The sequence below is a fragment of the Odocoileus virginianus genome, chromosome 4 (genome assembly GCF_023699985.2).
Source record: "Odocoileus virginianus isolate 20LAN1187 ecotype Illinois chromosome 4, Ovbor_1.2, whole genome shotgun sequence".
Taxonomy (NCBI): Eukaryota; Metazoa; Chordata; class Mammalia; order Artiodactyla; family Cervidae; genus Odocoileus; species Odocoileus virginianus.
In genome coordinates, this window is record NC_069677.1 from 88170578 (window position 1) to 88197081 (window position 26504).

Consider the following 26504-nt stretch of genomic DNA (forward strand, 5'->3'; position numbering starts at 1 on the left):
CCAGCACCAGCAGGACCCTTGTCTGAAGGGCAGAAAGAATCCCAAGGCCCATCGACGCTAGTCTTCAGGTGACTCGTCCCATTCACGTTTGAGCAGCTTTGCTCTAGAACACGATACTCCAGGATAGGATCTGTCATCTGAACTGAATTTAGACAAAGAACGTGCTTCAAAACCAGCGTTGTTCAAAGGAGCTCTGTCATTCCACGGACTTCAAGAGGCAACATGTCTTTCTGGCAGGAGAGTTAGGTGCAAATGAAAATTTATTTTCTGTTTTATCAACTGCACCCCATAGGGCTTCATTACTGGCACAGGGCTCCTGACCTGGGATACCAGGCCCTCCCAGGGGCTGGGGCGTGGGGGCGCAGAACTGGTTGCAACAGATCTGTGAGCATATAAGAGTGTGTATGTGTGTACTTATTCTGGGTGGCGGGGGCGGGGGGAATATATAGCATTTACCAGATTCTAAAGGAGATCAGTCCTGATTGTTCATTGGAAGCACTGATGTTGAAGCTGAAACTCCAATACTCTGGCCACCTGATGGGAAGAGCTGACTCATCTGAAAAAACCCTGATGCTGGGAAAGATTGAGGGCAGGAGGAGAAGGGGATGACAGAGGATGAGATGGATGGATGGCATCACCGACTCAATGGACATGAGCTTGAGTAAACTCCGGGAGTTGGTGATGGACAGGGAGGCCTGGCGTGCTGCAGTCCATGGGGTCTCAAAGAGTAGGACACGACTGACTGACTGAACTGAACTGAATTCTTAAAGAGTTCTAAGATTTGGGCCCTTCCCTGGTGGTCGGTGGTTAAGACACCACATTTCTGCTGCAGGGGCAGGGGTCCAATCCCTGGCCCGGGAACTAAGACTGCGCATGCCACATGGTGCAACCAAAAACAGAAAAATTGATAAGAGTTCCAAGACTTAAAAAAGGTGGGCTATCAGGCTATGGAAAGACACAAGGGAAACAAATGCATATCACTAAATGAAAAGAAGCTAATGTGAAAAGGCTATATGCTATATGCTTCCAACTCTGAGACAGTCTGGAATCCGCAAGACTACGAAAAGAGTAACAGTGGTAGCCAGGGGCGGGGAGGGGATGGAGGAGCAGAGAAGGAATGAACAGGCAAAGCACAGAGTTACAGAAACAGCTCGCTATGTGCTGGTCCAAGGCCACAAAATACACAGCACCCAGAGTGAACCCAAATGTAAACTACGGGCTCGGGGTGATGCGAACATGTCAGGCAGTTTCATCAATTGTTCACAAATACGCCACGACAGTGGGAGATGCTGATAGTGGGAGAGGCTGTGGGTGTGTGGGGAGAGAGTGTATGTGAAGCATCTCTCTTTTGATCAATTTTGCTGTGAACCTAAAACTATTTTCAAAAAACATAAATAAAACTATATACATAAAAGCACATCAGAAACTATATACAGATGCTTTTCAACTGCTTTTCAACTGTGGTGTTGAGAGTCCCTTGGACTGCAAGGAGATCCAACCAGTCCATCCTAAAGGAAATCAGTCCTGAATATTCATTGGAAGGATTGAAGCTGAAGCTGAGACTCCAATACTTTGGCCACCTGATGTGAAGAACTGACTCACTGGAAAAGACCCTGGTGCTGGGAAAGATTGAAGGCAGGAGAAGGGGACGTCAGAGAATGAGATGGTGGGATGGCATCACTGCCTCAGTGGACACGAGTTTGAGTAAACTCTGGGAGTTGGTGACGAACAGGGAGGCCTGGCATGCTGCAGTCCATGGGGTCACAGAGTCGGACACGACTTAGCGTATGAACCGAACTGAGTGCCCTTGAGAACATATTGTCTCTTCTGCAAATGGGCTGTGTGGTTACAGCCTTCAAAGGAGGAGAGAGAAGGATGAACAATGAACTGGGCCGTCATTCCCAGAACAAAGTCCCTGGGTCACTGTTGCTTCACTGTGACCACTTACTCAATTGCATCTACACCTCTATGTTAAGGACCTGGTAGACTTAGGGTTCCGGGAGACACACACAGGTGACTGATTATAATAAGGTCACTTTAGGTAATGTACAATCTAGCAAGCAGAGAAAACAGACGCAAAAATAATCAGCATAAGGTGAATACCTGTCCCTCCCTCCAAATGGCAGGGAACAAATGTCAAGATTTGGGGGATGGAAAACAGAAGCAAGAGGTCAGAAGAGCCTGGAGGAAGGGAGCCAGTCCCCGGGTGAGTGGGCGCTCCGAGGAAGGGTAGAAACGCTATGGCAGAGGCACCAGCTTGTTTCCAAACATGATCTCTTCCAGTTTGTCTGCCCCATTCCAACTGGTGTCCCCATGCTGGCTGTCAACACCTTGGTTATCTATCCTTCGGGAGAAATGAGCAGGAGACAAACTGCTGCAAAGTTAGGCTGAGTTCATTGTGCACAGAACACAGAACTCAAGACTGTGGGTTTGGGACTTTCCTGGTGGGCCAGTGGCTAAGACTCCACGCCCCCAATGCAAAGGGCCTGGGTTCAACCCCTGCTTATAGAACTAAGATCCTACATGCTGCAACGAAGAGCTTCCCTGGTGGTTCAGACTGTAAAGAATCTGCCTGCCATGCGGGAGACCTGGGTTTGATCCAGGGGTCAGAAGATCCCCTGGAGAAGGAAATGGCAACCCACTCCAATATTCTCGCCTGGGAAATCCCAGGAACAGAGGAGTCTGGTGGGCCACAGTCGGTTGCAAAGAGTCGGACACAACTGAGCGACTAGCCGTTTCTTTCAGGCTGCATCTAAAGAGCCACGTGCCTTGGTGGGGGCTGATGAGGCCACATGCTGCACTAAACCCAGTGCAGCCAAATAAACACATATTTTTTAAAAACTGAATGAGCCATTCAAACAAACAAACCTGGGCTTGATGCTGGCAGCGGTTCTGGTGTCTTCTGTGAACACTGAATGACTTTCTTGGTGGTTTTCAAAATAATGCACATTTTTTTTCCATTAAACAAGTTATATAGAAAAGTGGGGAATGCACACAAGTAAAAGCAAGAAAAATAGGCCCTTTCAAAGTGAAAAGGCAAGGGAAAGACAGTAAAGAAGAACATCAAGAGGGGCAAGAAAATAACAATATTTATGTCATGGGGGTAAAAATTGAAAGGCAGAATGAACATCAAAACCAACCCGTATGACAAATACGGCAACACAACTCAGGATGGGTATCATTGAAGTATCATGGATACAAGTTGTTGAGAAAAACACTAAAACTTCTAAATGCCAGCTGCAAAGAGTTGCCCACATGAGCTGTCTACACTTACTCATTCTCCCTTTCGGGTTTGAACCCACTCCAAGGAGGCTTTTGTCCACTTCATGCAAATTCCTCTATCCAAGGCTGCCAATGTATTTCTAACTTTTCTATTTTTATTTTCCCAATGCTGGGAAAGATGGAAGGCAGGAGGAGAAGGGGACGACAGAGGATGAGATGGCTGGATGGCATCACCAACTCGATGGACATGAGTTTGGGTGAACTCCAGGAGTTGGTGATGGACAGGGAGGCCTGGCATGCTGCAGTCCATGGGGTTGCAGAGAGTCGGACACGACTGAGTGATTAAACTGAATGTCTTTCATGCTGTCAGACCTGAGTCTTCCCCTCCATGGGTCTGGCACTCCCTCTGGCTTCCTGGACCCGCCAGCTCTTCCTCTCAACCTCGGTGGGCTCTCCTCCTCTTCCCAAACTCTGCGTGTTGGAGGGACTCAAAGCTCATTCCTACGGCTCTTCTGTAACTCACTTCCCAGGTGAATTCATCAGTCACCAAGCCTCAAATGCAGGCCGATGACTCACCATGTCAATAACCCATCCAATATGCATCATGAAGCTGTTCACAAAAATCAAAGCTTCGATTAGATCATGTTACCCATTCTGCTTAAACCCCCCAATAGTCCCCTGCCCCCTGACATGCAAAATAAAACGTACAAGTCCTGGTCTTTGCAGATCAGAACTTCCCATATGGCCTCACCCTTACTCCACACCAGCCCCCATCACCTGCAGTTCCTTGGACAAGCCAAGCAGGCCTCTGCCCGTGCTGTCCTCTCTTCTGCAGACACAGTTCCTGCATCGGAACATCACTTCCTCCAGGTCCCTCTCTGAACTCAGTCTCTGAGTCAGGTCTGCTCTCTGTGACACCATGATCTGTGTGGTCTGTCCTCTCTCCATGGGAGTCTCCAGGCAAGGACACTGGAGTGGGTGGCCATGCCCTCCTCCAGGGGATCTTCCCGACCCAGGGATCGAACCAGGGTCTCCTGAGTCTCCCGGTGGATTCTTTACCAATTCAGCTGTTCCCAAAATCCTTCCCTAATCCCCCGGGCAAAATGCCACCTTTCCCTCCATCACTCTCCTGATGCCCTCCTGATTCAGTTCAGTTCAGTCGCTTGATTACCTTACTTTAATTCTGTAGAACACCAACCAGCATTAAAATTCATATAGTGATATCTATACATACATATGTGTTGTAACACTGGCAATATACTATATATATATATATATATATATATTTCTGCCTAATCTCTCTCAACCCCTAGAATGTAAGCTTCATGCAAGGAGAGATCTTACCTGTTTGGTTCATGCTATATCCCCAGCAACATTGACTGGTTTTGTGGATATGGGTCCCAAAAATTACAAAAGGGAAAGCACAACTCGAAGATAAGTACATGAGGAAATAATCACTGCCACAAGCTTTCAAACAAAATAATGCTGATAAAAACTCCACTTTCCACTCATCAAATCAGCATAGGTTAAAAATCACAACAAGTGTGATAAAATTACATTTTCAGATACTCCTTGGAGAAGTACAGAAGCACATAATTGGGTGGGGAGATATTGTTATCCAAAGCCTCAAAAATATTTGTAGTATTTGGATTAATCAACATTTCTGATCAGGGAGGGCCTTCCCTGATAGTTCAGGTGGTAAAGAACCTGCCTGCAGTGCAGGAGACCCGGGTTCAATTCCTGAGTCGGGAAGATCCCGGGGAGAAGGGATAGGCAGCCCACTCCAGTATTCTTGGGTTTCCCTGGTGGCTCAGCTGGTAAAGAATCCACCTACAATTCGGGAGACCTGGGTTCAATCCCTGGGTTGGGAAGATCCCCTGGAGAAGGGAAAAGCTACCCACTCCAGCATTCTGGCCTGGAGAATTCCAACTGTGTAGTCATGGGGTTGTGAAGAGTCAGACACAACCGAGTGACTTTCGCTTTCACTTTTCACTTTCACTTTTCTGATCAGGGAGGAACTGAAGAAAGTGATCTTGTAGGGAAGTTAACCAGGCAGCGTGACATAAAAAGCAGATAAGGAAGGCTGGGCGGGAAAAGCTGCAGGCAGATGAACAGTTACAGTCCAGACACAGAGCAGGTCAGCCACGAATCCCACACAAAGTGGAAAGTGAAGGAGAGAAAAGTGTTAGAGATAAGCCCTAAGTTTTAAGCCTGGTTACTGGGAGAAGTGGCCATGATGGGAAAAGGAAAAGGGGGATTAGCAAAAATTTTTACATGATGACAGGGCTGCTGGTGATGACGCTGATGATGGATAATCATTCCTACCTACCAGACACGATTTTAAGACCTTCACATGAATCACCGCACCTGATCTCCCTACAACACTAGGCAGTGGACACCACTTTCCTCACTTTACTGATAAAAGAACCCAGAGGGGGCCTTGTCCAAAGCCAAACAGCAAAAGGCATGCCAGGGATTATAAAGGAAGAAGTCTGGCTTCCCAGCCTGTTTGCTCAACCATTACTCTGGAACCGCCTTGTCCCAAAGGGAAGTGTGAATAAGTAAAGTGAAGTTGCTCAGTCATGTCTGACTCTTTGTGACCCCATGCATAGCAGCCTCTGAGGCTCCTCTATCCATGGAATTTTCCAGGCAAGAGTACTGGAGTGGGCTGCAATTTCCTTCTCCAGGGGAGCTTCCCAACCCAGGGATCGAACCCTAGTCTCCCACATTGGAAGCAAATGCTTTTACCGTCTGAGCCACCAGGGCAAGCCAGGAAATCTGTTTCTGCCTGGTTTAAAACCGGGGACCTTTCACATGTGAGGCGAACGTGATAACCACTACACTACAGAAACGGGACAAAGGGAAGTGGCTCACCAGAAATGCCATGATGCTACACAATGATGAATCTGGCCTCAAAGGAGGCTGGACTCTCCGTGACCTAAGCTCTGCATTCAATGCACCAGAATATATGAAGATGCTCCCAAGATGTGAAGCCATGGCTCCTCTGCTGAAGGTACGTGTACCCACATCCAGGTGAGGTGTCCACAGCACTCCTGTAAATGTGAGGCTGGAACTCGGGAGAGAAACCAGAGCCAGAGATGACAGAGTCCCCTGTGTGAAGGTGACAACCGAAGTCACGAGACTTTGAGATCAGAAGGGAAAGAAGGTGTGAGAGGCAAAAGAGAGGGTGGAAGTAAACCGTGGAGGACCCGTAAGGCCAATCTTGTCCCCATTCATTAGTAAGAGCTCTCACTGGGAAACACACCTCTCTCATGGTGAACTCACTATCTCTGAGCTCGCCTCTGGCCCACGCCTTCCGCACATCAGTGGTCTCAACGCCGGGTCATGCAACAAGGATAATGAAGCTCAGGGATGTTCTGGTGGTCCAGTGGTTGGGAATCCACCTGCCTAACGTGGGGGACGTGGGTTTGATCTGTGGTCAGGGGACTAAGACCCCACGTGCCTTGGGGCAACGAAGCCGACACTGTGCAACTCAGGAGCCCGCGTGCCACATCTAGAGAGAAGGCCACGTGCCACAAGGAAGACACCATGACTAAAGATCCTGCATGCCGCACTTAAGACCCAACGCGCCAAATAAATATTAAAAAAAAATAAAAATAACGATGCTCAAACTACACATGCACAAAAAGAGCCACAGGCTACATCAGAGTCAGCCATGCTGATGATTCTGATACACTCAGTTGATGGGGGCTGACTTGAAACATTCTTGATTCAAATTCTGGATTAGTTAATTTCCCATAAGGCAGGAGGACACTTCTCTCCTGGATTCCCGTTACACCCCAACAAGGAGCCCAGGAATCATACTGGCATCTTGAAACCCAAGTCCAAACAGCATACTATAAACCCTTATACTTCCACTGTATAATCGTAAGGGATTTGATTTAAGTCATACCTGAATAGTCTAGTGGTCTTCCTTACTTTCTTCAATTTAAATCTGAATTTTGCAATAAGGAGCTCATGATCTGAGCCACAGTCAGCTCCCAGTCTTGTTTTTGCTGACTGTACAGAGTTTCTCCATCTTTGGCTACAAAGAATATAATCAATCTGATTTCGGTATTGACCATCTGGTGATGGCCATGTGTACAGTCTTCTCTTATGTTGTTGGAAGAGGGTGTTTGCTATGATCAGTGCATTCTCTTGGCAAAACTCTGTTAGCCTTTGCCCTGCTTCATTCTGTACTCCAAGGCCAAATTTGCCTATTACTCCAGGTATCTCTTGATTTCCTACATTTGCAATCCAGTCCCCGATAATGAAAAAGGGCATCTTTTGAGGGTGTGAGCTCTAGAAGGTCTTGTAGGTCTTCACACAATCATTCAGCTTCTTCAGCGTTCCTGGCCGGGGCACAGACTTGGATTACTGTGAAACTGAATGGTTTGCCTTGGAAACGAACAGAGATCATTCTGTCGTTTTTGAGATTGCATCCAAGTACTTCCTTTCAGACTCTTTTGTTGACTATGACGGCTATTCCATTTCTTCTAAGGGAGTCTTGCCCACAGCAGTAGATATAATGATCATCTGAGTTAAATTCACCCATTCCAGTCTATTTTAGCTCACTGATTACTAAAAGGTCAATGTTCACTCTTGCCATCTCCTGTTTGACCACTTCCAATTCGCCTAGATTCATGGACCTAACATTCCAGGTTCCTATGCAATATTGCTCTTTACAGCATCGGACTTTGCTTCCATCACCCGTCACATCCACAGCTGGGTGCTGTTTTTGCTTTGGCTCCGTCTCTTCATTCTTTCTGGGTTATTTCTCCACTGATCTCCAGTAGCATATTGGGCACCTACCAACCTGGGGAGCTCATCTTTCAGGGTCCTATCTTTTTGCCTTTTTATACTGTCCCTGGGGTTCTCAAAGCAAGAATACTGAAGTGGTTTACTATTCCCCTCTCCAGCGGACCACGTTTTGTCAGATCTCTCCACCATGACCCATCTGTCTTGGGTGGCCCTCCATGGCATGGCTCATAGTTTCATTGAGTTAGACAAGGCTGTGGTCCATGTGATTAGATTGGTTAGTTTTCTGTGACTTTGGTTTTCAATTGGTCTGCCCTCTGATGGAGAAGGATAAGAGGCTTATGAAAGCTTTCTGATGAGAGAGACTGATTGAGGGGGAAACTGGGTCTTGTTCTGATGGACAGGGCGTGCTCAGGAAATCTTTAATCCAATTTTCTGTTGATGGGTGGGGTTGTGTTCCCTCCCTGTTGTTTGACCTGAGGCTAAACTATGGTGGACATAACGAAAATAATGGTGACCTCCTTCAAAAGGTCCTCTGCACACACTGCCACACTCAGGGCCCCTGACCCTGCAGCAGGCCACCGCTGACCCACGCCTCCACCAGAGACTCCTGGACACTCACGGCAAGTCTGGGACAGACTCTCCTGGGGTCACTACTCCTTTCTCCTGGGTCCTGGTGCGCACAAGGTGTTGCTAGATCTGATAGACAGGGTACCTGAAGAACTATGGACAGAGGTTCCTAGCACTGAACAGGAGGCAGGGATCAAGACCATCCTCAAGAAAAAGAAATGCAAAAAGGTGAAATGGCTGTCTAAGGAGGCCTAACAAACAGCTATGAAAAGAAGGGAAGCAAAAAGCAAAGGAGAAAGGGAAAGATACACCCATTTAAATGCAGAGTTCCAAAGAATAGCAAGGAGAGATATGAAAGCCTTCCTCAGTGATCAATGCAAAGAAATAGAGGAAAACAATAGAATCGGAAAGACTAGAGATCTCTTCAAGAAAATTAGAGATACCAAGGGAACATTTCATGCAAAGATGGGCTCAATAAAGGACAGAAATGGTGGGGACCTAACAGAAACAGAAGACATTTAGAAGAGGTGGCAAGAATACACAGAAGAACCATACAAAAAAGATCTCCATGACCCAGATAACCACGATGGTGTGATCACTCACCTAGAGTCAGACATCCTGGAATGTGAAGTCAAGTGGGCCTTAGAAAGCATCACTATGAACAAAACTAGCGGAGGTGATGGAATTCCAGATGAGCTACTTCAAATCCTGAAAGATGATGCTGTGAAAGTGTTGCACTCAATATGCCAGCAAATTTGAAAAACTCAGCAGTGGCCACGGGACTGGAAAAGGTCAGTTTTTATCCCAATCCCAAAAAAAGGCAATGCCAAAGAATGCTCTAACTACCGCACAATTGCACTCATTTCACATGCTAGTAAAGTAATGCTCAAAATGCTCCAAGCCAGGCTTCAGCAATATGTGAACCATGAACTTCTAGATGTTCAAGTTGGATTTAGAAAAGGCAGAGGAACCAGAGGTCAAATTGCCAACATCCGCTGGATCACCGAAAAACTAAGAGAGTTCCAGAAAAACATCTTTCTGCTTTATTGACTATGCCAAAGCCTTTGACTGTGTGGATCACAATAAACTATGGAAAATTCTGAAAGAGATGGGAATACCAGATCACCTGACCTGCCTCTTGAGAAACCTGAATGCAGGTCAGGAAACAACAGTTAGAACTGGACATGGAACAACAGACTGGTTCCAAATAGGAAAAAGAGTACGTCAAGGCTATATATTGTCACCCTGCTTATTTAACTTATATGTAGAGTACATCATGAGAAACGCTGGGCTGGAGGAAGCCCAAGCTGGAATCAAGATTGCTGGGAGAAATATCAATAACCTCAGATATGCAGATGACACCACCCTTATGACAGAAAGTGAAGAGGAACTGAAGAGCCTCTTGATGAAAATGAAAGATAAGAGTGAAAAAGTTGGCTTAAAGCTCAACATTCAGAAAACTAAGATCATCACTTCACGGCAAATAGATGGGGAAACAGTAGAAACAGTGACAGACTTTATTTTGGGGGGCTCCGAAATCACTGCATATGATGACTGCAGGCATGAAATTAAAAGACGCCTGCTCCTTGGAAGAAAAGCTATAGCCAACCTACATAGCATATTAAAAAGCAAAGACATTAATTTGACAACAAAGGTCTGTGTAGTCAAGGCTATGGTTTTTCCAGTAGTCATGTATGGATGTGAGAGCTGGACAGTGAAGTGGGCTAAGCGCTGAAGAATTGATGCTTTTGAACTGTGGTGTTGGAGAAGACTCTTGAGAGTCCCTTGGACTGCAAGGAGATCCAACCAGTCCATCCTAAAGGAAATCAGTCCTGGGTGTTCATTGGAAGGTCTTATGCTGAAGCTGAAACTCCAATACTTTGGCCACCTGGTGTGAAGAGCCAACTCCTTGGAAAAGACCCTGATGCTGGGAAAGATTGAAGGCGGGAGGAGAAAAAGGATGAGACAGTTGGATGGCATCACGGACTCGATGGATGTGAGTTTGAGCAAGCTCCGGGAGTTGGTGATGGACAGGGACGCCTGACGTGCTGCAGTCCATGGGGTCGTAGAGTCGGACACGACTGAGGGACTGAACCGGACTGAAACCCTTAGACACGTGATTAGGATATTCAGAGCAGTGGTGCAAAACAGTGAAGCCACCAGTGTAAACAGAAAAAGGAAAAAAATCAGTTGCTCTGATAAATGTTTACCATCATACCAGTCTGCAAAAATGAGTGTTACTCTCTGAGTCATGTTCGACTCTTTGCGACCCCATGAAGGTGGCCTACCAGGCTCCTCTGTCCATGGGATTCTCCAGGTAAGAATACTGAAGTGGGCTGCCGTTCCCTTCTCCAGAGAATCTTCCTGATCTTGACACTGGGTCTCCTGCATTGCAGGCAGATCCTCTACCATCTAAACCACCAGCACAGCCCCGTGAGACTAGGTTAGTTAGTTAAGTTGCTCAGTTGTGTCCGACTCTTTGCAATCCTGTGGACTGTAGCCCACCAGGTTCCTCCATCCATGGGATTCTCCAGGCAAGAATACTGGAGTGGGCTACCATTTCCTTCTCCAGGAAGACTAGGTTAATCATTAACAATTATTCGTTATCTAAGCAAGGTCCACAGAAACACCTCAGGTGTTTGTTAAAACGCAGATCTCTGAGTCCAGCCCAAACTTACTGGAGATGGAGCTTTCTCAGAGCACCCAGGAGTCTGCATTTTGATTAGATTTCCAGGCTCTCTTCTGAGAACCACCTCTGCGAGAAACCTAGCAGGAACAATGCACGAATCATTGTCCAGAGAAATGATCTGAATGTCCTCCAAGCCCTGTTTACAATCCTGGTAAAGCCGGAGCCCTCCCTGAAAGTCAGGGTCGCTGAATCTTAATGGGAAGTTGCCAGTTTGGGGGACAGCATGCCCTTAAGCCCCCCGCACGTCCCCTGAGCACAGCCCCCACCAGGAGATGGGGCTCAGCCCCAAGAGGAGCAGGAAGTCAGCAGCAGGAGACCAAGTCCAGCCCTGCTCCAGCGAACCTCACCCAGAATACCTGCAGGTAAGACTTTAGTTGTTAAAGTCTCTACAGTTTTGCCATATCAAATATCTTGATATTTTTAAACAGTGTTACCTTCTGGTTACACAAATCATCTTCATTCATTGTGGGAATATTCAGATTTGCTCTTCTGTGTTTCATTAAGTACCACCGTCCCAGAGAAAAATGAAAGCGCACAAAAATGACCTTGCAGCGATAAATAACCAGGGTCTCCCGGCTTGTGGAGGGATGTGCTAAATGACCCCATCGGCACGTGATCAAAGCTGATTTACTGAGGAAAAAACAGGCAATGTGTCGAAGGCTTGCATCATCTTCCCAGGACACAGATTCAGGGAGGAAAGCTCTGGGCCTCTGTTGAGTATGTCTTCAAACAGATAAGCAGCCTACCCTCCTGGGAAGCAAAGTCACTATGAATCAGATTTGCAAACAAGTGCAAAAGGCTCACGGTTCAGGGGGTCCTCCACGGGTCAGGCAGGAGCTGGGTAGGGCGCTCCCACCCAGGAGCCCTTGTCTCTTCTCCAGGGTGACGGGACAAGTCACAGAAGGCATCCAGTCGCTCACTCAGATGCAGAGAGGGGCACTTCTTGCATCTGCTTCGTGTTACTTTAAAAGCATCCTGCTCATCGGCTGGGTTCTCAGGCCTCCCAGTGACCCTGTGCTCAATGCTGGCTACTTCTTAAATCTCTTTCAGACCCTCTATGAAATGCAAACAGGGTTTAAGTTTAGCATCTTTTATGGTCAGAAATATTTAGCATCGCTTCCAGAGAGGCAGCCATGGAATCATCTGGGAAAGAAGGCAGTCCAGCAGTGAACTTCCTGGCAACTACTGACCCTGTTATCTTTACAGCTATTTCCAGAATACTCCCTCTTCTTCATTCTCCCCTCCTACTATCACTCTGTAAGCGTATGCTAATATATTTATAATATTACACATTAATAATATAATAATATTCAACTGCTTTAATTTTTAATAAAAATATAGTGTGGTATTACCGGCAACAGTTAATATATTAATGTATAACACATTAATAACATATTAATTATATATGTGTGTGCTCAGTCACTCAATTGTGTCCAACTCTTTCCAACCCCGTGGACTGTAGCCCACCAGATTCCTCTGTCCACGGGATTTCCCAGGCAAGAATACTGGAGTGGGTTGCCATTTCTTTCTCCAGTGGATCTTCCGGACCCAGAGAGCAAACCCATGTCTTTTGTATTTTCTGCATTATAGGCAGATTCTTTATCACTGTGCCACCTGGGTAATAAAGTGTTAATAATATATTATCAAGCTTATCAGTAACATATATAAACAACATATTATAAAATTACTATAAAGTTCAACAATATATAATATATTGCACCATGTATCAATAATATATTATATAATTAAGGATTTTAATGATATTACAATATATTGATGATAATGTGTGATTTTTTTTTTTTATTAGTTGGAGGCTAATTACTTTACATCATTACAGTAGTTTTTGTTATACATTGAAATGAATTAGCCATGGATTTACATGTATTCCCCATCCCAGTCCCCCCTCCCACCTCCCTCTCCACCCGATCCCTCTGGGTCTTCCCAGTGCACTAGGCCCGAGCACTTGTCTCATGTACCCAACCTGGGCTGGTGATCTGTTTCACCCTAGATAATATACATGTTTCAATGCTGTTCTCTTGAAACATCCCACCCTTGCCTTCTCCCAGAGTCCACAAGTCTGTTCTATACATCTGAGTCTCTTTTTCTGTTTTGCATATAGGGTTATCGTTACCATCTTTCTAAAGTCCATATATATGTGTTAGTATACTGTAATGGTCTTTATCTTTCTGGCTTACTTCACTCTGTATAATGGGCTCCAGTTTCATCCATCTCATTAGAACTGATTCAAATGAATTCTTTTTAATGGCTGAGTAATATTCCATGGTGTATATGTACCACAGCTTCCTCATCCATTCGTCTGCTGATGGGCATCTGGGTTGCTTCCATGTCCTGGCTATTATAAACAGTGCTGCGATGAACATTGGGGTGCACGTGTCTCTTTCAGATCTGGTTTCCTTGGTGTGTATGCCCAGGAGTGGGATTGCTGGGTCATATGGCAGATCTATTTCCAGCTTTTTAAGAAATCTCCACACTGTTTTCCATAGTGGCTGTACTAGTTTGAATTCCCACCAACAGTGTAAGAGGGTTCCCTTTTCTCCACACCCTCTCCAGCATTTATTGCTTGTAGACTTTTGGATAGCAGCCATCCTGACTGGCGTATAATGGTACCTCATTGTGGTTTTGATTTGCATTTCTCTGATAATGAGTGATGTTGAGCATCTTTTCATGTGTTTGTTAGCCATCTGTATGTCTTCTTTGGAGAAATGTCTGTTGAGTTCTTTGGCCCATTTTTTGATTGGGTCATTTATTTTTCTGGAGTTGAGCTGCAGGAGTTGCTTGTATATTTTTGAGATTAATCCTTTGTCTGTTGCTTCGTTTGCTATTATTTTCTCCCAATCTGAGGGCTGTCTTTTCACCTTGCTTATAGTTTCCTTTGTTGTGCAAAAGCTTTTAAGTTTCATCAGGTCCCATTTGTTTATTTTTGCTTTTATTTCTAAAATTCTGGGATGTGGGTCATAGAGGATCCTGCTGTGATTTATGTCGGAGAGTGTTTTGCCTATGTTCTCCTCTAGGAGTTTGATAGTTTCTGGTCTTACATTGAGATCTTTAATCCATTTTGAGTTTATTTTTGTGTATGGTGTTAGAAAGTGTTCTAGTTTCATTCTTTTACAGGTGGTTGACCAGTTTTCCCAGCACCACTTGTTAAAGAGGTTATCTTTTTTCCATTGTATATCCTTGCCTCCTTTGTCGAAGATAAGGTGACCATAGGTTCGTGGATTTATCTCTGGGCTTTCTATTCTGTTCCATTGATCTATATTTCTGTCTTTGTGCCAGTACCATACTGTCTTGATGACTGTGGCTTTGTAGTAGAGTCTGAAGTCAGGCAGATTGATTCCTCCAGTTCCATTCTTCTTTCTCAGGATTACTTTGGCTATTCGAGGTTTTTTGTATTTCCATACAAATTGTGAAATTATTTGTTCTAGTTCTGTGAAAAATACTGTTGGTAGTTTGATAGGGATTGCATTGAATCTATAGATTACTTTGGGTAGTATAGCCATTTTGACAATATTGATTCTTCCAATCCATGAACACGGTATATTTCTCCATCTGCTTGTGTCCTCTTTGATTTCTTTCATCAGTGTTTTATAGTTTTCTATGTATAGGTCTTTTGTTTCTTTAGGTAGATATACTCCTAAGTATTTTATTCTTTTTGTTGCAATGGTGAATGGTATTGTTTCCTTAATTTCTCTTTCTGTTTTCTCATTGTTAGTGTATAGGAATGCAAGAGATTTCTGTGTGTTAATTTTATATCCTGCAACTTTACTGTATTCGTTGATTAGCTCTAGTAATTTTCTGGTAGAGTCTTTAGGGTTTTCTATGTAGAGGATCATGTCATCTGCAAACAGTGAGAGTTTCACTTCTTCTTTTCCTATCTGGATTCCTTTTACTTCTTTTTCTGCCCTGATTGCTGTGGCCAAAACTTCCAAAACTATGTTGAATAGTAGTGGTGAGAGTGGGCACCCTTGTCAATAATACATTATATAATTAAGGATATTAATGATATTACAATATATTGATGATAATGTGTGATGTTATGAAAGTGAAAGTCACTCAGTCGTGTTTGACTCTTTGCCACCCCATGGACTATATACAGTCCTTGGAATTCTCCAGGCCAGAATACTGGAGTGGGTAGCCTTCCCTTCTCCAGGGGATCTTCCCAACCCAGGGATTGAACCCAGGTCTCCCACATTGCAGGCAGATTCTTTACCAGCTGAGTCACCAGGGAAGCCCATGTGATGTTATAATAAGTGTTTAATGGGAGCCAAGCAGTGTTCTGAGTGCTTGAAAAGCATTAACATTAACTAATGTAATCCTCATGATCCTATGAGGTAGGTACACTATCTATCCCCAAGTTACAGCTGCGGCAACTGGTAAGAAGTGGCTGTCTGTTGCTCAGTCGCTCAGTCATGTCCAACTCTTTGCAACCCCATTTACTGCAGCACACCAGGCTTCCCTGTCCTTCACCATCTCCCGGAGCTTGCTCAAACTCACGTCCATCAAGTTGGTGATGCCATCCAACCATTTCACCCTCTGCCATCCCCTTCTCCTCCTGCCTTTAGACTTTCCCAGCATCAGGGTCTTTTCAAATGAGTCAGCTCTTCCCATCAGGTGGCCAAAGTATTGGAGTTTCAGCTTCAGCATCAGTCCTTCCAATGAATACTCAGGACTGATCTCCTTTAGGATGGACTGGTTGGATCTCCTTGCAGTCCAAGGGACTCTCAAGAGTCTTCTCCAGCACCACAGTGTAAAAGCATCCATTCTTCGGTGCTCAGCCTTCTTTACAACAAATAATAGTGCCAGGCTTCAAACCTAGACCATCTGGCCCCAACCTACTTCTAAAAAATGGGCCAAAAAATATATAAACGTTAAAGGGTAAAGGAACAGGAAAGGGAAAAAAAGAATCATAATTAGAAACAAATCCTGAGAAAGTCGACTTTTCAGTCCTTCTCCACATGTGGAAGCAACTAGGGAGCAGGGCAGAGGAACTGCTGACCCTGTGGTCCGCCTGATCCTCACACGAAAGCTCGGGAGCAGGAGCTGGAGGTTCGCTGGCCGTGGACCCCAGGCCTGAGCCCGGTGCGCTCCTCTGGGCCGCAGAGCAGCGACAGGCTGCAGGCGTTTCTAGAGGAGGCCGCTCATGGGCCGGACCTGGGAGCCATCCGGGCGGTGGGGCACAGTCTGAAGCCCCCGACGCTCCCCCTGGTCCAGCACGGTGGGACCCCTCGGAAGACTGCCAGGCTGTCTGTCCCCAGGCAGAAGCCACGCTGGCCCAGCACGGGGCTTCTCTCAGGACCAGCTGGGACGGGCGAGGTGGGGATGGGGAGGTCCAGCCTCCGCCCTGCGCCGTGTCCCAGAACGTGTGTTTGGGAACCCGTGTCCTCTGCCCCGGACTGCAGATGCTGTGCCTTTATGGTCTCTTATTCCCACACCCGGGCTTCCCCGGTGGCTCAGATGGTAAAGAATCCGCCTGCCATGCAGGAGACCCGGGTGCAACCCCTGGGTCGGGAAGATCCCCTGGAGGAGGGCATGGCAACCCGCTCCAGTATCCTTGCCTGCAGGATCCCACGGGCAGAGGAGCCTGGAGGGCCACAGTCACGGGGTCACAGAGAGTTGGACACGACTGAGCGACCAATACCTACAGCCCCAACCCGTTTCAAGTACACGGAAGGCTTTGATAAAAAATGTCTGAATGAATGAACGAGTGAATCAGAGAGAGCTTCCTTGTTGCAAAAGGATTCAACGAAGGCACTCAAAGAGCTAAAGGCGGGTGGACTCTCTCAACTTGGAAATGACCAACGGATTGAACAGACACGTGGCTGCCGGGGGCGGGGGTGGGGCGGCTGAAGGAAGGGTGCATTGGGAGTCTGGGGTTAGCAGATGCAAACTGTTAAACAGGCAATGGGTAAACTGCAAAGTCCCACTGTATAGCTCAGGGAACTCTATTCAAGGACCAGTGATAAACCATACTGGAAAAGAAGCGAGAAAAGAATGTGTATGTCTGTATAACTGAACCAACGCTGCTATACAACAGACATTAACATAACCCTGCAAATCAACTATCATCTAATTTAAAAACAGAAGGGCAGCGCAAAGAACCCGGAGAGCCCCACACTCAGGTTCGGGGCAGGCACAGCCTGTCACCACGGTCCCCTGCCCAGACGTCACGTAACCAGAGCGGGCTCCCGCCCTGCTCAGCAACTGACCAGCGATGGACCAAGCCGTCTCTCTCTCTCTGCCACGGTGACCATCACGGGTTGACAATTAGAAAGCGTCTTCCCAAATGTGATGCCGTCCTGAGCCGCCCACCTCCATCTTCCCGTCCTCCTCTTTCAGCATTGTCCCTTCTTTACTGTAAATATCACTCTTAACACGAACAGGACATGTGACACCATGCAAGTTAAGGAATAAGGAGCAAACGTTCCCACCTGAACTCAGCCGACAGAGGCAACACCATGACCTCAGAACCGCCCCCCCCCCCCCGACCCCAGTCCCTCCCCCAAGCCTTCCCCTCCCTGATAAGGTATTTTTTTCTGTCCTGAATTATTATATGCATATTGCGCCTTTGTTCTTCTTTTTGCCACATATGTGTGTGTCTCTGAACAACATATGTTTCGTAGTTTTTTCTCTTTTTGATCTTTATATGCGGACTCATACTCTATTTTTCTGCTGTGACCTTTTTTTCCACCCAAGTTTGACAATCACACACACGGGTACACAGACACAGGTTAGATGCTTGTAGTTTATTCTTCACTGCTGTGTAGTATTCCACGGGGGGGGGGGGGGCAGACCACAATTTATTTATCCTTTCTCCTGGTGGGCATTTGGGTGGTTCTAGGTTTTTGCTTATGCGTGTTTCCTGGCACTTCTGTGCGATAGGGCATATACTAGGGCAGACCTGCTGGAGCATGATTAGCTTAAGTAGGCAATGCCAAACTAGAAATAAAGTACAGTTGGTATGATACCAGCTTGCCACCAGTGTGGACGAAAAGCCTTTCTGTACCACTTCCAAACCTCCATGCCAGTGACTGACATTATATGTATACCATTACTATCATATCCCTTATCCCTCAACCACCTCTCAGAGTAACTGGCCAACTAGTTACTAGCCAACACGCCCCATACATGCACTCATTCCCTTGGATGTGGTCATGATAAGTTTCAGATCCATACATATCCATGAAAAGCACATGATGTTGTTTCAGAAGTGTGCATGCTTTCCTCTATGTAAATAGTTCTGTGCCACTGAGCACATCCTGTTTTAGATTTTTTTTTTTCACTCAGTATTTTCTAAGAGGTATCCATGTGGTTCTGTATAAATCAGACATGATGACACTGTGTCTTCTTCAACATGGATACGGCACCCTCATTTTACGGACCATAAGAGCTCCTGGCGGGGCCTAGGTGCATTACCTGTAATAACTGATAACGAAATCCTCACACTAATCCCCAAAGTAGGCGCTTCTGCTTCAGAAAAGAGGAAACCAAGGCACAGAGAGATGAAAGAAGCTGGACACATCACCGAGTTACCAGTGATACAGCGGGAATTGAATCGGGTCCTAGGATGCCAGGACCCATGTCATGAACTTTGCCAAGAACATGCAGCTTAGGGAGTTTCAGGAACCAGTATCACTAGGTCACACCACCTGTGAGCCACAGGGTGGAACTAAAATTCAGACCCTTCCCCTCTCAGCCCCATCCTCCTTTGACCAGTTCAAAAATGTACAGTATTCCAAGGGGGCAGCTGGTCAAAAGCAAAGGGAACAACAAAAGGTACCAATCTCTTTAAAGTCAAACTTCACTACTCTGCCCATCCTTTTCATCCAATGTTAGTAAACGAAAATATTAAAGCAGAGCTCTTAGGAGGAAATGCAATGACATAAATGGAGAACTCCTTTATCAGGATGAGAATTCATCACCAGAATCTTTGCCAAATCCTAATAAAATGGATTTTCTAGTCTTTTTTTCCCTGCTCAGGATGTAACAGAAAACATACTCCACATTGGACTCTGTGGTCTGTGCTTAGTCATGCTGGCCCAGCACCTTTGTAAAAAATGTTGCCTACAGCCTGAAATATACAGCCCATTCTCAAGCCTCTGACCTTTAAAGGTGCAGCACTTTTCCATTGTTGGAGATAAAAAAGTTGCAGAGCAGAAAGTAACTAATTGTCTTATTGGAGGTTTATAGAAACATTGTGACAAGACCTACACAGACAGCTGCAAGAAGAAAGGATTCCTGCACCAAGAAGTTTACAACAATGAGCCTCACCCCCCCTTCTTTTTTTCTTTTTTTTAGTAAAAAAGAGGCCTGGATTCTTTGCAACACTAGTCCACCATCTTCTCAGTCTGCTGGCTTTCTGAATTCAGTTCAATTCAGTTCAGTCGCTCAGTTGTGTCCGACTCTCTGCAACCCCATGAACCACAGCACACCAGGCCTCCCTGTCCATCACCAACTCCTGGAGTTTACTCAAACTCAGATCCATCGAGTCGATGATGCCATCCAACTGTCTCATCCTCTGTCGTCCCCTTCTCCTCCTGCCCTCAATCTTTCCCAGCATCAGGGTCTTTTCCAATGAGTCAGCTCTTCCCGTCAGGTGGTCAAAGAACTGGAGTTTCAGCTTCAACATCAGTCCTTCCAATGAATACCCAGGACTGATCTCCTTTAGGATGGACTGGTTGGATCTCCTTGCAGTCCAAGGGACTCTCAAGAGTCTTCTCAAACACCACAGTTCAAAAGCATCAATTCTTCGGCGCTCAGCTTTCTTTATAGTCCAACTCTCACATCCATACATGACCACTGGAAAAACCATAGCCTTGACTAGACGGACCTTTGTTGACAAAGTAATGTCTCTGATTTTTAATATGCTATCTAGGTCTTGGTCATAACTTTCCTTCCAAGGAGTATCTTTTAATTTCTGAATTAAAGCACTAATACTTGCTCCAACAACTCACAATTTCTCTCTGAATGTATCAGCCTGTCATGCAGCAAGCAGTACAAGTCTGGCTGCGGTAACAGGGATGAGTCTGGATCCATCTTCGGTGGTAAAAGGTGCTACTCGTTGGCAGAGCAACAGAACGATCACATAACCTAACCAGCTAAGTGCGTACTGTTGTGACATCGTAATTTTTATCACAAGAAAGTGCTTGAGCACTCCTTGGTGGTCCAGTGGTTAAGAATCGACGTGCTAATGCAGGGGACACAGGCTCTAACCCTAGTCCGCAAAGATCCCACATGCTGAAGGACGATTAAGCCCAAGTCCACGTGTCACAGCTGCTGAGGCAGAACTCTAGAGCCTGTGCTCTGCGACAACAACCGAAAAAACCACGGCGAGGAGAGGCCCCGCGCTGCAGTGAAGACTGTGCACCTAGAGGAGGCCTGCTCGCAGCAACAAAGACCCAGCGCAGACTTAAATAAACAAAGAAAACGTGCCTGGCTGCTGCTGCTGCTAAGTCACGTCAGTAGTGTCCGACTCTGTGCGACCCCATAGATGGCAGCCCACCAGGCTCCCCCATCCCTGGGATTCTCCAGGCAAGAACACCGGAGTGGGTTGCCATTTCCTTCTCCACAAAAGTGCTTGGAAGGCCCGGCAAAGAAAGACAAATAAAACATGCTTAATAACTTACTATTCTCATCAATGAAGAATAGGCTAAGAATACATTTAAAGTTCGGTTCACTTTCCTTGTAAACCAACTGCCACAACCGTCCCATTATGTAAGTCAAGACTAACATTTCATAGTTATTTACCATCCCTCCTTTGTAAAATCATTTCCAGCTCTTTCAATATATGAAGGATAACAGTAATTTGCTCTGGCAGGCAAGAACTATAGGAAGCTATGTGGGACACATTTCCTAAATACAAAAGGATCATTTCTCTCCTCCAGATCAGCCTATGCAGGGGCATGAAGGACGCATAAAGTCTCTATGGCTGTCTCCCTGCACAACTGCCATGTGAAGTCAACTCTGCGGAGAATTCAAGTACTTTTCAGATGAGAAAAACATTTCTGGAGCAGTGAGCCAAAAGCAAACTCTTCCACTCTCTGCATTAACATATCAAATGACCCTTGTCATGTGTCATTTATAAGAACTTCCTCTCCAAGAAATAAGAGCTGTGTCCTTCAGTCCAGAACCAGAAGCATCTCAGCACAGAAAACTTGACTGAGTAAACTCCCCAAACTGGGTATTTTAAGGGAACAATAGAAAGCAGTCTTATTTTCCTGACTGTTGTCAAGGACACCAATTCCATATACGGAAAAAAAAGGAAGTCCAGGAATAATTATTAACGTTTCAGTAGGTGGAATTTGATAGATTTACAAAAAAAGCAAATGGCTTTAATAGAATTCTCTCTACCTCAGAGCCAACACCGGCTATTACTATCTGCTGCTCTAAATTGCCAGTTCATCTTCAAAGACACAGAAGCAATTTCAGTTGAAATTTGTTTTCAAGAAACTCTCAAGGTTACCATTTCTCAGAATTATCCTTCACTTACATTTACATTAACCAATATGAGGATAATAAGATAAATCAGAGCTGAAAACACAGCTCATTTCTGAGAGCAAATACAGAACGTTTCTCCTGAACACATTTACAGGGATCGTGTTTCTCAGAGTTGTCTGTTTGGACTGGATAAATTAACTTTAAAAATCTGCAATAATTTCTTGCTGACCTCATCTTTTCCTTCTGGCTGGTTACGAATAAAACGCCAGTCAAAATAAATTTCAGTTGCTGCTGCTCATACTCTGAGCTTCAGGAGATATTTCTTGTATCACCTTCCTCCTCCGAGAGCTTCTCTTTGCAACATGTGGCTTCATGATTAACAAGACTACAAGAAGTCCCCTCCCCGATCTGTATGTAGCATGAACACACTCACCAGACACATTCCAGATATTTCTAAAGAAACCTTATCACAGCCACTAGAGTTTTCCCACTTGTGTTTCTGTAGACATAGCGGCCATGCCCCAATAAACCATCACACAGAAATCAAACGATATAGTCTGCCAGAAGGGCCGGTCCTCCCAGTCCCTGGGTGAAATCTAGCATCCTCCACACCCTTCGGACTCCCCGTATTTCTCACTCCTGCAAGAACACCCACAAAGCCATTAAAAAAAACACACTTAAAACTCATTACTTCTAATTTCATTTTCAAAGAAATCAAGTGTGTGTGAATGTGAGTTGCACATGGTATACAACACTTTTCCAAATATACTGCTTTTAAAATGCACGTGTATATGTAAATGTGTGTGTGTACATGCCACTTCGGAGGGTGTTTTATGTTTTAGCAGCCCCACCCCAAAATGGTAAAACTGTTCAATACCATAAAACTTTCTCCTTTATAAGCCACTTTCGATTTTCAATAGATGTTTCAGGTAAAGAGTAAAAATTAGTATATAAAAAAAAAAACCCCGATCAGGCCACTTGGGGAAATGAATTTATATAGGGAAAGTCAAGAACTGGCAAGGCAGTGAGCAAGCTGGGCCAGCGCAGACAGCTGAACCAACCAGCGCAGGTGCAGACAGCCTATCTGGCTGATGTAGCTCAAGCCCCAACATTCTCTGTAACTTTTATTTGGGTCAAGTATATGAAAACCATCACTTCATTTCCTCCTGGTGGCTGCAACCACGTGGATGCGGAGCCCTGAAAGGAACAGGCCGGCTTCCTCGCGGGGACTTGCCTTGGCTCGAGTCTCAGCCCCCCAGTTCTCTAATCTCACCTCCAGGGCCCTGGGAAGCGCTGTCAGTGGGCAGAGGAGGGGGGCAGGTGTGCGTGACGAGCTGCTGAAGTGTCGGGGCGCCCCGATAACACGGAGGCTGAGCGCTGGAAAGCCAGGTCCCCCCGCCCCTCCCGTCTCTCCCCAGGTAACCCCAGGAAGCGTCTCCCCAGGAGATGGAATTAGAACAGAAGTCAGAGAATTTTGGATGTGGTTTTCGATGTTAACTCAGGGGTCAGCTCCCCTTCCCTGCAAAGAACCAGATAGTAAATACTGTCAGCTTTGCCGCCCATATGGTCTCCAAGTTGGAAGGACTCAACTCGGCCATGACAGCGTGGAAACAGCCCCCGACAGCATGGAAATGAGGGTGGCTAGAGCCCAGGAGAACACTCCTTCCGCACAATGAGACCTAAATTTCCTGTCATTTACACGCACTGTGAAATATTCTTTTGATTTTTTTTGCAACCATTTAAAAATGTGAAAGGCGTTTTCTTAGCTCCCGAGCTGTGGAAAAACAGACAGTGGACTGGGTTTGGCTCACAGCTGTGGGCGGCAGACCCTGGCACTCACTGAGAGGTGGGCAGAGGTCTGTGAAAATCCAGTCAAGGAGGAAGTCAGGGCAGTTTCGTGGCCAGGATGGAACCTACCTTGATATGAGCTGCTGGGTCTGGGACAGTCTGAATCATGACCTTCAGGAGGCCAGCGCGGCTACCATTCACTCAGCATCCGAGGCAGCTAGGAGACACAAAGGGCAGACACAGACAGCAGTAAGTGACCACGTATCGGTGTTCCGTTTTCCATCAGGACTGAACACAGCACACACACAACAGTGAAGAAATCCCGGCTCTGCATTAAACATGTGCTTTTATTAAAAACAAAACAAGAACAAAAAAAACCCTTTCTTTTGTATTGGAGTATAGCCAACGAGAAAGGACAGGAAGCCTGGTGTGCTGCAGTCCACGGGGTCGCAAAGAGTAGGACACGACTAAGCAACTCAACACCACCACCAATAGCTGAGTAGCGGGGCTTCCCAGGTGGTAAAGAATCTGGAGACGCAGGAGACATAAGTTCGCTCGATCCCTGGGTCAGAAAGATCCCCTGGAGGAGGAAATGGCTTCCCACTCCAGTATCCTTGCCGGGATAATCCCATAGAGGAGCCTGGCAGGCTACAGTCCACGGGGTCGCAAAGAGTCGGACATGACCGGGCACACACAATGATTAACAATGTTGTGACAGTTTTAGGTGAGCAGTGAAGGTCTCCTCAGATGTTTGCCTTTAGATGTGAACAGTGGATGAAGTGACTAGAAACCCGACTTCTCTTATGTTGGGAATATCACTTAGTTTTAATCCCCATAACCCTAAAACGTCAAGCTCCCCAAAATCCAAGTCAAATTCAGTTGATACACATCATTTTACATGAGCAGCGTCTATGCGTGAAGGAAGAAATGAGACCCCCAAAATGGTATTTTCTATTATATTGACAGAATTGGACTCTGACGTTTCTACCCAAACTAATACCATCTACACACCTGTACTCTGGCCACCTAATGCAAAGAGCCAACTCACTGGAAAAGAGCCTGATGCTGGGAAAGACTGAACACAGGAAGAGGAGGGGTAACAGAGGATGAGATGGTTGGATGGCATCACTGACTCAATGCGCATGAGTTTAAGCAAGTTCCGGGAGATGGTGAAGGACAGGGAAGCCTGGCGTGCTGCAGTCCATGGGGCGACAAAGAGCCAGATGTGCCTGAGCAACTGAACAGAAACACATCTGTAAGCTGCATAACTGCTCAAGTGCTCAGACATGTCTGACTCTTCGAAACTCTATGGACAGACTGCAGCCCACCAGGCTCCTCTGTCTGTGGGATTTTCCCAGCAAGAATATTGGAGTGGGGTGTCAGTTCCTTCTCCAAAGCTTCATAATTGGCACCTAATAAAAAGCACAGCTACTGGTCACTGAATGCATGAGCCGCCGAGGCTTTAGGGCTCAGGGCTCCAGGGCCATTGCCTCACTGAACCCTAACCACCACTCTGAGTGTGCACATTCTCATCAACCAGTCGGGAATGTGGACACCCAGTGTGTACGTGTGTGCTCAGTCATGTCTGACTCTTTGAGACCTCACGGACTGTAGCCTGCCAGGCAGCTCTGTCCATGGGATTCTCCAGGCAAGAATACTGGAGTGGGTTTTCATGCTCTCCTCCAGGGAATCCTCCCAACCCAGGAACCAAACCCCTTGTCTCCTGCATCTCCTGCACTGGCAGGCAGATTCTTTACCACTGTGCCACCGGCGAAGCCCGTGGACACCCAGGGAAGTCACTAACTTCTCCAAGATCACGTGGTTAATAAGAAACAGCGCCAGGATTCAGATCAGACTGGCCTGACACCAAGACCCAACAGGATCTTCAGTTTGACATAATTAACAGGTTTCACCCTGTATTCTGAAGATAATTTAACATACTAAAGATGAATTAAGTTTTACGATACCAATATTCTAGGGATAAATACTTCACCAAGGATATTCCTTTCTTCAGATTATAAACCAGCCTGTTGCGGTTCTTTTCTGCCCTCCCACACCAGAACCACTCTCCACTCCCCCGCTCCACCCTGCTGGTGCCCCCTAGGGTTGACCCCTACAGACGACCTCAGCTGGGCGCCCTTGCCTTCTGGGCCCAACCAAGTCCGACCACTAAGACACCATCTGGAGCTCAGGGGGCGGGAGGAGAGAAGGGCAGTGGTACTTCTTCCCAGCAGCCACCCACCACCCACTCGAGGCCCCCTCCATTCCTGGCCACATAGCTGATTCCAAGGGGAACCTCACCCATCCTTGGGACCCTTCCCCAGGGCTCCAGGCACCACTTCCTCAATCAGCCCTGGGCTCTCTGTAGGTCTATCGGTTCTTTTCTGGCACTGAAAACAACTTTTTCTAATCTGTGTTTTTAGGTGGCATCACTCTTTGATTAACTCTTAATGTTGTGTGTTTTCTTTTTCGTAAATCAGGCCTCTGCCTCTGAGCAGTAGCAAACTTCGGAATGAAAACAAGCAGCTTGATGACAGGAAGACACACAAAAGCGAACTTCCAAGTTTGCTTTCAGACACATCACTCTGGGGGGCTGCGGGGCCCTCACAGGAGTACCTCTGTCATCCAGGTTTTCTGACCCTCTCGAGGTACAAACACACCCACTTTCGACAGAGCTCGGCCTCTCGTGGGATGCCTTCATCCTCAGGTCTGCATGCTTGGGGGTGCGTGAGTCACTCAGTCATGTCTGGCTCTTTGTGACCCCAATGGACTGCAGCCCACCAGGCTCTTCTGTCCACAGGATTTCCCAAGTAAGAATACTGGGATGGGCTGCCGTTTCCTTCTTCAGGGGATCTTCCAGACCCAGGGATTACACTTGTGTCTCCTGGGTCTCAATGCCTTGGTAGGTGGAGTCTTTACCTCTGAGCCACTGGGGAAGCCCTAATGCTTGGGGGTGGGGTGGGTGGGGTGGAGTCCATCCCCCAGGTGGCTGCAAGTCCCAAGAACAGGGGGAGCTTGGTTGTCC

The 26504-nt window shown here is 46.4% G+C and overlaps 1 protein-coding gene across 4 annotated transcripts in view; it reads right to left on the reverse strand.

Moving 5' to 3' along the window:
• Nucleotides 1–26504, reverse strand: part of ERG (ETS transcription factor ERG) — a 317498-nt gene that overhangs the window by 199887 nt on the left and 91107 nt on the right. For all 4 annotated transcript variants that reach the window (XM_070466989.1, XM_070466985.1, XM_070466988.1 and 1 more), the window contains exon 3: nucleotides 23609–23696. In XM_070466989.1, coding sequence (XP_070323090.1) covers nucleotides 23609–23647 — 39 coding nt within the window. In that variant the 5' untranslated portion in view covers nucleotides 23648–23696. The remainder of the gene's footprint in view (nucleotides 1–23608; nucleotides 23697–26504) is intronic.